The sequence below is a fragment of the Thyridium curvatum genome (assembly GCF_004353045.1).
Source record: "Thyridium curvatum strain D216 chromosome Unknown NODE_33_length_396248_cov_80.180210, whole genome shotgun sequence".
Classification (NCBI taxonomy): Eukaryota; Fungi; Ascomycota; class Sordariomycetes; order Thyridiales; family Thyridiaceae; genus Thyridium; species Thyridium curvatum.
Window position 1 is genome coordinate 234,526 of NW_022156788.1, and position 12,535 is coordinate 247,060.

The following is a 12,535-nucleotide window of genomic DNA, read 5'->3' on the forward strand; positions in this document are numbered from 1 at the left end:
TTCTTCCTACGCGATCAACGGCATTACAATCTTTCTAGCTCGGACGTCGCCAGCGCGCAGACGCTCCAGTTCTGTCGGGATGTTCGCCAACCCTCCATCTTTGACGTCAACGGGGTGGTGCTTGATTCTCCCATCTTGCAACAGCTGCTCAATGACCGCGAAGAGACGTGACCCAAATATCTGATGCTCCTTTGAGCTAGGTCTACCAATGCTTCCGTGCTGTGCGGACACCCCAAGGACCGTCTCGACCATCACCCAGTCCGCGCGGATATCCCTTCGTGTATACTTGACAGTTGTTACGACCGGCCTCAGAGCAGTGTATATGCCGCCGGATGAGCCAATGGCCTTGTAACACATGTTCATGGTTTCGTCGTCAGCAATGCAGTCTAGAACGTGAGCCAGGTTGTTATTCGTGTGAGCCCGGATGTCTGCGCCACACGTGGGAGAGTGGTAGTCGAAACATGCCGAGGCACCATACGACTCGCAGAGGGCGTTATTGCCGGGCGAGCACGTCACAATTGGCGTGTAACCAGCACTGAAACCCATGAGATATTAGCTTTAAGCCTCATTCTCCCGAGGTGAAAGTGCCCATACATCTTGAGCAGCTGTATAGCCATCGTACCAGTAGCCGTCGCCCCTCCTGACACCAGGATAGTGGCCTTCTCTCGCCCTTGAGTACCCTCTGCTTGCGGCATGGATAGCCGTAGGCCCGGGGCCTGGAAGATGGCCAACCCAGCGGCAGCAACAGCAACTCCCATCGAACATGCCTCTGTGAAAGCCAAAGCGCCCGGCAATCGACAAGACGCGTTCTCTCTTGCCAAAGCGAATTCGGCAAAGGCGCCCGCTGTCTTTTCTGCATGGTTGAGACCAGTGGTGAACCCGAGAATACGATCACCGACGTTGAATCGCGTGACGCCTTCGCCGATCTGGATCACAGTACCCGCAAAGTCGCATCCACCTATTGCTCCTGGAGTGTTGAAGTGGTCCAGTATCATAACATCGTACGGGTTGAGAGCAACTGCGTGGACACGGCACAAAACAGTGCCTGGACCTGGCGCGGGGATATTGATATTGTCAGCAAGGCGATAGTCGCCTTCTTTGCTACCGACAAGGGCTTTCATCGTAAGTTGCATGGTAACTGGTTGGTGCTGTGGTTTGTTTGAACACAGAGTCAGACTTGACGGCTCAGGGTCGGGTGATTCCGCACGTTGATATGGAATTGTAATGAGGACAGACTTGAGCAGCCGAGGTATGGAAACTCCTTGTCAGGCTACTACTGATCTAACCAAACATCGAATCCGTTTGACTACTCAGCGCAAAGTCGCCTTCACTGTCCAGAGATTGGTCATCGGATGTATACCCAACCCGACGCGGAACCCGGCAATTTCCGGCACCTGGCGATCAACTTCCGAGACCGAGAATACCGATGCAGAATGTCCGATTTATCAGACCTAGTAGCGGAGGCAAGAAGTAGGGAATGGAAGGTTGAAGTTATCAGCCGGAAAAACAGAGTCTGGAGAGGATAGGAAATATGACAACAACATTAATGGCACGGGCTTGAGCATCGAGCGACAAGACCGAAAGAATTGTCCGAGGTCTTCTGGGCGAGTTACTAAGTGCATGGGCATGCATTATCCTCTACGAGCGGGAGGATGTAGCTATACACCTCCTCACTTACCTGGATTGCAACACAAGATTGTTAGAATAAGAGTGCCTTGCATTCCGCCTTGACATGATCCCTCACTCTCTGTAGCCAGTGCGTATGTAGCGCACAGCAATTTCACTCACGACTACTTGCACGAGCTTCTAGTGATTACCCTTATTGTGATCCTCTTCCAGTCTCACTCAATAAAACTATCGGAATGGGTAGTCAAGGCTTTGAAGGACCCTATGGCCGGGAGCCGATCGCAATCATAGGTAGCAGCTGTCGCCTCCCGGGCGGTGCCTCGTCTCCCTCCCGGCTCTGGGACTTGCTCTTAGAACCGAAAGATCTCGTACAAGAGGTTCCATCCAGTCGCTTTAATATCAAAGCGTTTTACCATCCCGATAGCCAACATCACGGGGTAAGAAACTTCCCTACACGCCGTTCAGACAAGCAATTATTCAAATTGTTTGGAGGCCGCATGCTAAATTGGCGATGTCAGAGTTCAAATGTTCAACATGCATACCTAATCGACCACGACCCCAGGGTCTTTGATCGAGACTTCTTTGCCATGAATCCCAAAGAAGCCGAGTCGCTCGATCCACAACAGAGGATGCTGCTTGAGACGGTATATGAAGGCCTCGAATCGGCCGGATACTCGATACAGCAGCTCCGGGGTTCTCCAACTGCGGTATTTGTGGGAGTCATGCTCGTCGACATGCAATTCATCTCTTCTCGGGGCCTTGATACCCTGCCACAGTACGATATCACCGGTACTGCCCGGTCGATTTTGGCAAATCGAGTATCGTACTTCTATGACTGGAATGGGCCCTCAGTGGCAGTGGATACAGGCTGCTCATCAAGCCTTGTGGCACTCGATCAGGCGGTTCAAACGCTCCGTAATGGGGATTCAACCATGGCTGTCGCTGCAGGGACCAATCTTATCCTCGACCCATACCCATTCATAGCTGCCACAAGTGTAAGTGGTCCCTACAAGACCAAATCTTAGATGCCAGCCCAGACTGATTATACCGTGTCAGCTCAATATGCTGTCCCCGAATGGTCGATCGTGCATGTGGGATATACGTGCGGACGGATACACCCGTGGAGATGGCTTCTCTGTTGTGGTGCTGAAGACCCTGAGCCAAGCTATTGCTGATAACGATCACATCGAATGCATTGTGCGAGAAACTGGGGTCAATCAGGATGGCCGGACACCAGGTTTGTGGGAAGGTCACCTTGTTCTCATATCGGGTATTCTAACTTGAGTTTAGGTATCACCATGCCGAGTGCAACAGCCCAAGCATCTTTAATCAGATCCACCTATGCAAAATGTGGATTAGATGTCTCTCGCAAATGTGACCGGCCCCAGTTCTTCGAGTGCCATGGAACTGGAACTCCCACAGGAGACCGTAAGTGTCACTTTCAGACCAATGCAGATTTTTATCCAGTTCCATTCAGAATTTGGCGATGAGAAATACTGACACGGTACCAATATGACTAGCTCTTGAGGCGGAGGCCATTCAAAGTGTCTTTTTCCCAGGCAATAAAAGACAGGGAAACGATGAGCTTCTCGTTGGCTCGATCAAGACCATTGTCGGTCATACCGAGGGCAGTGCTGGTCTCGCTGGTGTCATCAAAGCATCTTTGGCGGTTCAGCACGGTAAGATCCCTGCAAACCTTCATTTTGAAGAACTCAACCCAAAGATCCAACCGTTTTATGGCCATCTCCGCGTGCCGACAACTACGCTGCCCTGGCCTGATTTGCCCGAAGGAGCACCTCGCCGTGTCAGCGTCAACAGCTTTGGCTTTGGGGGCACCAATTCCCATGCGGTACGTTCTTGACTCATTTATTCATTCGTCCAAAACCAAAGCCATTGGAACTGACAGACATCTAGATTATTGAGAGCTGGGATGGTCCCGGAAGTAAACATTACACCTCCTCGAAATCTATCGGCGGTGGTCTCTTCGTGCTGTCCGCTGGCTCCGGCCAGTCTTTGTCAAAGACGGCATTGGTGCTAGCAGAGTATCTACGACAGCATCCCGAGACCGATCTGAGTGCGCTGGCCTTGACGCTGTTCCGTAGAGGAAGCTTCCCATTCCGCGCAGCCTTTTCGGCCACGACAGTAACACAGCTTATTGATAAGCTTGAGCGCAGCGCTGAGGAATTGAGCACCAGTTCACGTATTCCTATGCTTCCGGACAGCCTTCCACCTCGCATTCTCGGTGTTTTCACGGGACAGGGTGCGCAGTGGGCTACCATGGGTAAGGGCCTTTACGAAGCATCCGACATCTTCCGCCACTCTCTAGACCAAATGCAGTCCAGTCTCGACTCTTTGCCGAAAGCAGACCGGCCTGGCTGGTCTCTCGTTGAGGAGCTCCTTGCACCGAAAGACACATCTCGTCTGGGTACGGCCGCCATTTCACAGCCACTCTGCACTGCTCTGCAAGTCTCTCTGGTCAATGTTCTCCACGCTGCTGGGATTGAATTCGCAGCTGTTGTGGGGCATTCATCGGGCGAGATCGGCGCTGCGTATGCCGCAGGGTATCTCGATTCTAAGGATGCCATTCGCATCGCGTATTACCGAGGCGTGTACTCTAGCCTGGCAAAGAGCTCTAACGGACAACGGGGCAAGATGATGGCCGTCGGCATGTCGTTAGAAGAGGCAACAATATTCTGCAGCGAGTTTAAGGGGAGACTTGCAGTCGCAGCCAGCAACTCAGCGACGAGCTGCACACTCGCAGGTGACGCTGAAATTGTCGAGGAGGCCCAGCTGCGACTGCAAGGAAGTACCTTTGCTCGTGTCTTAGCTGTCGACACGGCCTATCATTCTAACCACATGGTACCATGCGCGATCCCTTATCTTGAGGCGATGCGTCGTTGTGGAGTCAAAGTCCAAAAAGGCCCTAGACGATGTCAATGGTACTCCAGCGTCTGGGGCTTCGATGGCGTTGCTCGATCGTTTGAGGATGACCATGTCCTTCTGACGGACCAGTATTGGGTTGACAACATGACAAAGCCGGTCTTCTTCAACCAGGCTATTCACCGTGCTGTGAGTGAAGAGCACTGCTTCGATATTGCTTTTGAAGTTGGGCCACACCCGGCTCTAAAGGGTCCTGCATCTGAAACCATCGATGCCCTGGCTGGGACTTCCCTTCCGTACACCGGAGTTTTAAACCGCGGAAAGAGCGCAGTGGAGACTTTTGCAGATGCCTTAGGTCTTGTGTGGAAATTGTTTCCGTCGGCGTGCCCCATCGTCAGATTTGAGGACTTGAACAAAGCTTACTTTAGCGACTTGCCAAAGAGACCTGTTGTCTTGAAGGGGCTACCAACTTACTCATGGGATCATGATAACATCCTGTGGAAGGAGCCGAGAGCATCAAGGGTCTTGCGCACTCGGGTTGATCCTCGACATGAGCTCTTGGGTCATGCAATCAATCACGGCGAAGGCGATACACGCGAGGTTCATTGGCGGCAAGTCTTGAAAGTCAACGAACTCGCTTGGCTACGTGGCCATCGTATCCAAGGCGAGGTTTTGGTTCCTGCGTCTGCTTTCCTGTCCATGGCTTATGAGGCAGCCGTCCGGTTGGCTGATGACCAACATACGATACAGCTGATTGAGCTCCACGACATAGATTTTGTTCGCGCACTGCGACTGGAAGAGGACTCTACAGGTGTTGAGGTTCTCTTCACAGCTGGAGTGATTGGCCGAACAAAGGGATACCTAGAGTTGCAAATAGCCTGTTACAGCAGCTCGGTTGACGCACAGGGCCAATTTGACAACTCTAAAGCAGGAGTTAGTTCTCATTTCAGGGCCAGGGCTCGTCTATTTCTTGGAGACGCCCGGGAGCATACATTGCCCGCCCGTGTTGCTCCTCTTCTTCCGATGGATGCTCTGGACATGGAGCAATTCTACTCGGGTCTCTCCGAGATTGGCTTCAATTACTCTGGACACTTCCAGGCTAGCAAAATAGTTCGACGACTGGACCAGGCCGAGGTCACGGTTGCGGTACCGCCGGATAACTCGAAACTGAGAGCATGCATGCATCCTTCACGCGTCGATACCGCCTTCCAAGGCCTCTTCGCCGGATTCTCGTTCCCTGGAGACGGTCGTCTCTACACAACATACTTGCCTACACACATTGACTGTGTAAGGATAAGCATGCAGCCTTCCGAGTCTCAGTCACCATATTTTCATGCCGACTGCCTCGTGACCTGGGGTGATGCAACTTCTTTGATCGGAAATGTGGACCTATTCGATCCTAGAGACTCCCACACCGAAGTTCAAATGCGAGGAGTTCGTCTGACAGCTGTCGGTCAGCACAAGGATCGCTGGCTCTATGCCACGGAAACTTGGATTCGAGACGCCGCCTCCGGAATTGAACCAGGCGATCGGGCCAAGCTGTCGGAAGAAGACACGTCCCTGGGCGAGATCCTGATGCGAACAGCCTATTGCTACTACCGTCAGCTTCGCAGAGAGGTCAATCGCCTAGAACTGGATCAACTAGGCAAATATCAGCATCATATGATGACATGGATCCTCGACCATCTCTTCCCACAGATTGAATCAGGCAACCATCCGGATATTCGCCCCGGATGTGGGTGGGAGAATGACACCATGGACATCCTGTACGAGATGGGAAGTAAATACCTGGCTGTTGGAAACATTGATATGCAGCTGCTTCATGCCGTGGGGCAAAAACTTCCCGACATAGTCCGCGGCACCATTCCTCCCCTCCAAATTCTCATGCGGGATGGCATGGTCGAGCGGCTCTACGTGGAAGGCCTCGGAGTCGAGGCTGTGAATCGTGACATTGGTGCACTGGCAAAGCAGATTGCTTGCCGGTATCCGCGTATGCGTATACTCGAGGTTGGAGCCGGAACTGGCGGAGCGACGCGGAGCATTCTCCATACCATCGGTGACCATTATGCTTCCTACACATACACGGATATCTCGGTCGGTTTCTTCGAAAAGGCACGCGATCTCTTCAAGGACAGCACCAAGGCTACATTCAAAACGCTGAATATCGAGAATGATCCAGCTGCTCAGGGCTTTGTTAACGGTGCTTACGACATGGTTGTTGCGTCCAATGTGCTGCACGCAACCCACAAGCTCGAGGAGACGCTCCAGCACTGTCGGCAGTTGCTCCGGCCTGGAGGGTACTTGCTCCTTGTAGAAATCACCAGTGACAATCTGCCCATGCAGCTCTACATGTCGATACTTCCGGGGTGGTTCCTCGGCATCGAAGACGGCCGTGTCTGGGCTCCCACAGTCGGCGTCGATCGATGGGACTCACTCCTAAAGTCCACCGGATTCTCAGGGGTGGAGACGGTCTCGACGCCTTCATTCTGCAGCGTGATCATGTCTCGAGCGACAGATGATAACGTTCGCATCCTCCAGGAACCTCTGAAGGTCGCGTCATCGCAACTGCCCAACATCGGTGAAGTCCTGATTGTGGGTGACGGCAACTCGGACCTAGCATGCAAAACCCGCGATCTCCTTAGAGCTACTATCTCCTCGCCGATTGCGATACACCCAAACCTCGAGGGCATTCGAATCTCTACCACGACTGCCGTCCTCTGCCTCTGTGACCTATCCAGCCCAATCTTCGCCGACATGAGCGAGGCGAGGTTCAAGAGCCTGCAAGGTGTCATCCAGAACGCCGATATCGTGCTGTGGGTGACGCACGGTTCAACATCCGGCAAGAAACCCGAGGCCGCCATCACAGTGGGCCTAGGGCGGACGGCACTTGTCGAGCGGAGTGATCTGCGGCTGCAATTTCTAGATGTTGATGACCCGAACTCCGTCGATCCGTCCCTGCTTGCAACACTCTTCCTTCGTCTCTCTTGCATCGGCCAGTCCAGATGGGACAATGTACAGTGGACGCACGAGCCCGAGCTAGCGCTGCAAAACGGTGCCCTTTACTTCCCCAGAGTCCTTTCACTAGAATCAGTCAACCGTCGGACGGCGGCAAGAAACCGCCAAGTTAGTCAAGTGGCAGAAGTCGGGACCTCTGGTACCGCTGTGGCCTTGTCCAAGCATGGAGCTATCGAGATCGATTCCGTCCCACTCGGCAAGATAGAAGTCGCCAAAATTCGCGTCTGCGTCACGGCATCCTCGTTTCATCCCTTGACTGATGACGGAAACGTGGCCACATATCTTTGTATGGGCCGGGATGTGAGATCAAAGGACAAGGTCCTTGCTCTGGCCGATGACAACAAGTCGCTGGTAGACGTCTTCCAGGCCGATGTCGTCCATAGCTGGGCCGCCACCGGGGATATCGATGCAGATGAGACAGACGCCTCACAGCTGAGTTATCTATTGGGACGAGCTCTAGCAATGCACATCTTACGCGATTCAGCAGCTCCTCTCTGGATTCATGGAGCCCCCAATGATCTAGCCCAGAGCATCGATCTTGTCGCACAAGAGCAGAGGCTTGCGGTGTTACAGACAACATCTGAAGATGACGATACTTCTGGACGCACGTTCATCCATCCATATGCGAGCAATCCCACCCTCCAAAGCCTGATTCCGAAGGGACTTCGAACATTCATCACTTTCAAGCACCCGATCAATGATGACTTGAATGAATCGATAGTGCGGATACTGTCCCGGACCACAGCAATCAAGAAACTCAAGGTTCCGTCTCTTTTAGAGTTGAATCGTGAGGACCAAGTTCAGCATTTCAAGCAGTGCTTCCAGAAAGAGCAGCTTATTAGCACGGCAGATGCTCAAATCTTCCCCATCGACAGCGTTCCGTCCACAGAAGCGACATCCACGGTACTTCCTACAGCAGTGGTTAGCTGGACGGGCCCCAAAGCCATCACTGCCCTGGCGCGTCCACTCCAACATCAAGGGCTGCTCTCGGCCGATAAAACATATATCCTTTTCGGTATGGGAGGCGACATGGGAATATCCGTATGCAAGTGGATGGTGGAGAACGGAGCGCAGAATGTGGTTCTGGTGAGTCGAACTCCGAAGGTGCCACCAGGAGTGATCGAATACATGGCCCAGCGAGGGGCCCATGTCCGGGTTATGGCGGTAGACATCACGAACCGCGAGGTGCTACGAGCTGCCTGCGCCGACGTCCAAGCCACCATGCCGCCTGTTGGTGGTGTTATCAACGGTGCCATGGTCCTCCGTGATCGCATGTTTGTCAACATGTCTCTGGCCGACTTTTCGGCGGTTCTAGCGCCAAAATTGCGCGGAACACAGCATCTCGACGAGATATTTGGAGAGATGGAGTATCCTGACTTGGAGTTCTTCATTGCCCTTTCATCCACCATGACCGTGGTGGGAAACATTGGCCAGTCTGCTTACAACGCTGCCAACCTCTCCATGACCAGCCTTATCCGCCAGAGGCGTCGCCGTGGGCTTGCGGGCTCGGTGGTCGTCCTGGCTGTCATGTCAGGCTTCGGCTATGTTTTCCGGGCCAATGCAGATCAGGTCTCTACTCTACAAGAGACTGGATTCGCCCGTGCCGTCAGAGAGTCGGAAACGGAGCTGCACGAGATGCTGGCCGAGGCTATTGTCTGTGGTCGGCCAGACTCGGGTCAGCCTCCCGAGCTTATCACAGGTCTTGAGACGACATTTGAGGTGCCCCGGCGTCGCGACCTGCGTCTAGCCTGTTATTTTGCAGAGCAAGACAACTCAAACTCTCAACAGACGGGGGCGAAGACACACGAGAGTAAGAGCACAAACGTGGAAACTCGGTTGGCCGAAGCCAAGGAGCCATCGGAGTGTTTAGCCGTGTTGGAACAGTCTTTCTGCGAGACATTGGGGAAAGTATTGGACATCGACCCTGAGCATATGGATAGAAGTATGCCAGTGGCAAATCTGGGTATCGATTCTCTCGTTGCTGTGCGGATCCGAGAATGGTTCCTCGATCAAATCGGCGTCGATGTGTCAGTCCTCAAAATTCTCTCCACCAGCTATTCCCTGTCGCGTCTTTGCGAGGATGTCCTCGTCGACTGGAGAAAATTACGGAAAGAGCCGGAGATGGAGACCAAGACAAACGGGCTCAGTTCAAATGGTGAAACACATATGGACTGGGAAAGGGAACTGGCTAGACTCCAGGATGAAGTGCAGGGCCTCGTCCCTCAAGACATCGACTCTCGGGTCACACCTCGTCAAAGCGGTGGGCTTCGTATCGTTCTCACGGGTGCCACCGGCTTCATAGGCACAAATCTCTTGCGCTGTCTCATCGCGGATCCTCGTGTTGAAGAGGTCCATTGTCTTGCCATCCGTTCACGGCCGGTCAAGGTGCAGAACGCCAAAGTATATCAGTACCAGGGCGACCTCGGCAAGGCGCTCCTCGGGCTTTCCATGGATGACTTCGCCCGCTTTTCCCAGACAGCAGATATTATCATTCACCTGGGGGCAGATGTTAATCTGCTAAAGTCTTACGATGCCCTACGCGATGCCAACCTAGGCTCAACCCAATTCTTACTCGCCATGGCAACCCCTAGGCGCATTCCGGTCCACTACATCTCGTCGTCGGCAGTCGCCTTGCTGCAGAAAGATAGTGCAGAGCTTGCCGAGACTTCAGTCTCAGTCTTCTCTCCTCCGCCAGACGCCGAGTCTCAGCTGAGGACCGGTTTTGGCTATGCGACCTGCAAATGGATGGCCGAAATGCTACTGGAACGAGGGTCGGGCGATGTACCAGCGACAGTACACCGCTTCGTCAACATAATGGGTACCGAAGCCCCGGAGGAGCACTATCTCGTGGCTCTAGACCGCTACTGCACGAGAATGCGGGCCGTGCCGCTGCTTGATCCGGAACGTTGGCAAGGACAACTTGACATCATGGACATTGATGAGCTCACGCCAGCCTTCGCTTCCACTGTTCTTGAGCAAATCGAGCGGCCTTTTGCGATTCACAACTACTGCAGCGGGGGCAAGTACGGTATGGCCGATCTGGAAGAAATGTACCGTGAGAAGCTCGGGAGTGATGTTGAAGTGTGGCCGCTGAATAAATGGTTGCGGAAGGCAACAGAGATGGGCATGAGCAGAGGAGTTGAGAGTTCCTTCCTTGACACGGGTTATGTTGTACGAGCTCCGAGTCTCCTCCCTGGAAAGTCATGAAGAAAGGAGCCCAGCTCCAGCAATATTCGGAACTTTCTGCTTTTTCTTTGGCTAAAGTATTGCACTTACCTATGCTTTCCTTGCACTTGAGCTCTTCAAATGTTTCAATGGATCTATTTAATTATAGAGCGTCTGCATAATCAACTGATCACAAATACGAATGTCGACTAAGTGAGATCAAATGAATTTAAGTCTCACTTTTTTGAAGAGAGATCGCTGCAATATTTCATAACACCAAGGGACAAATCAAATGCAGCCTGTTTGTCCATTAAACTCAGAGTCGAACCTCTTATCTGCTTGGGGCGGGCTCATCCGCTATTGTGCAAGGCTTGTACCCAGAGCCTTACGCAAAGAATTTGATCCTCTTCCTTTATTCATCAACTTGAAGACCACCCCAACCGGTGACCAGGCAATAAGATATTTCAGTCTCCTGGCCATTCCACCTTCCCAAAAGACCCCGCTCTCGCCAGCCAGTATATGACGAATGATAGCCTTGGCAGTAGCCTCTGGCGTGGCGGTATTTCGCCCTGTCGGCTTGATTCCCTCGCCCGCGGCTCTTACATGATCAATCATAGTCTGTACAGGCTTGTACAAGGAGTCCGGCGGGAGGTTGAGCTGGTCTTGCTTGTCCCACATGGGTGTATCCACGATGCCAATGAGGATGCAGATGACACGGACACCCAGGGGCTCTAATTCATATCGAAGGACTTCAGACATGTGCCTGACTGCTGCCTTGGAGCTCCCATAGATGCCTATATGCCACACCAAGAATAGATTAGCGCAAGCCTCTTCCCAAAGGTCCCCAAAGGTCACTTCTCTTACACAGGAACCAACTTACCGTCCCACAGCATCGGAAAGCAACCAGCTATTGACCCATGGTTGCAGATAGTGCCCTTGGCGCGAATAAGCATGGGCGCAAAGATCTGGGACATGGCAAGCATGCTCCAGAAATTGGTGTCGAACGCTCGTCTGGCCTCGTCCAGATCGACATCGAGGAGCGGGAACCATTGGCTGTAGGCGGCGTTGTTTACCAACACGTTTAGCAAACCACCGGTTTTCTCCTCCACAACCCGTGCGCAGTCATCGATGGAATCTTTAGAAGTGATGTCGAGGATGAGCACCTCAATACCATCGTCATTGACCAAGGCACCGGCCTTAGCGAGGCTGCGAACAGTTGCAAAGACGTGAAACCCATGCTCGCTGAAAGTCCGGGCCATGGCATAGCCGAGACTACCCTCACTACAACCTGTGATCAGAACAGATTTCTTTGCCATTGTGGATCGTCGCTTGTCAAATTGTAACACTGGAGAAGTGAGAAGCGGGGGAAGGGCTGGCAGGTCTGATAATGCATGCGATAATCATGCAGGATCGCAATTTAATTACTTTGCGCTTAATGCCGACTCGGACTCCGCCATCCGATCCCAAGTCTTCCGAAACTCCGATTTTACCGTGTCGGTAAGACAAGACAGTAAGACCGGTGTTAAGAGTGTTCTCATACTGGTAGACTCTTAGCATTTCCGGACCAGCTCGCAAGAGATGGAAACGGAGCCGAAGCAGCGCCATGGCCACCGCCCTGGAGCACCTTGCTGATCGCCTCTGCCATTCCGGAATAATTGGTTCCAATCAGGAGAGAAAAGGATTTCAAAGCATGCCGAAGGGTTACTATCTATCTCGAAGGGGACTTGAAGCCATCCCCAGCGCATAAATGATAAGACCGAGACGGTCTCCTCTTTTGGCGTTACCGGAAGAACACGTAGGATACACGGTGCCCATTATTGAGCCTACTCAGATTTCTGCGCGCGAAAGT

General features: G+C 52.9%; 3 protein-coding genes across 3 annotated transcripts; 1 reads left to right on the forward strand and 2 right to left on the reverse strand.

Annotated features, from left to right (window-relative positions):
- Positions 1-6: 6 nt before the first annotated feature.
- Positions 7-1,133, reverse strand: E0L32_006040 (uncharacterized protein; the record flags this gene model as incomplete). Its single annotated transcript, XM_031140629.1, has 2 exons — positions 7-535; positions 595-1,133. The coding sequence occupies 2 exons, from the start codon at positions 1,131-1,133 to the stop codon at positions 7-9; spliced, it is 1,068 nt and encodes a 355-aa protein (XP_030995280.1).
- A 729-nt stretch (positions 1,134-1,862) lies between these two features.
- Positions 1,863-10,728, forward strand: E0L32_006041 (uncharacterized protein; the record flags this gene model as incomplete). Its single annotated transcript, XM_031140630.1, has 6 exons — positions 1,863-2,063; positions 2,145-2,621; positions 2,683-2,863; positions 2,917-3,054; positions 3,147-3,475; positions 3,541-10,728. 6 exons carry the CDS (start codon positions 1,863-1,865, stop codon positions 10,726-10,728), a joined length of 8,514 nt encoding a protein of 2,837 aa, XP_030995281.1.
- Positions 10,729-11,043: 315 nt separating this feature from the next.
- On the reverse strand, positions 11,044-12,002 carry E0L32_006042 (uncharacterized protein; the record flags this gene model as incomplete). The annotated part of the gene is made up of 2 exons (XM_031140631.1): positions 11,044-11,480; positions 11,567-12,002. The coding sequence occupies 2 exons, from the start codon at positions 12,000-12,002 to the stop codon at positions 11,044-11,046; spliced, it is 873 nt and encodes a 290-aa protein (XP_030995282.1).
- Positions 12,003-12,535: the final 533 nt, after the last annotated feature.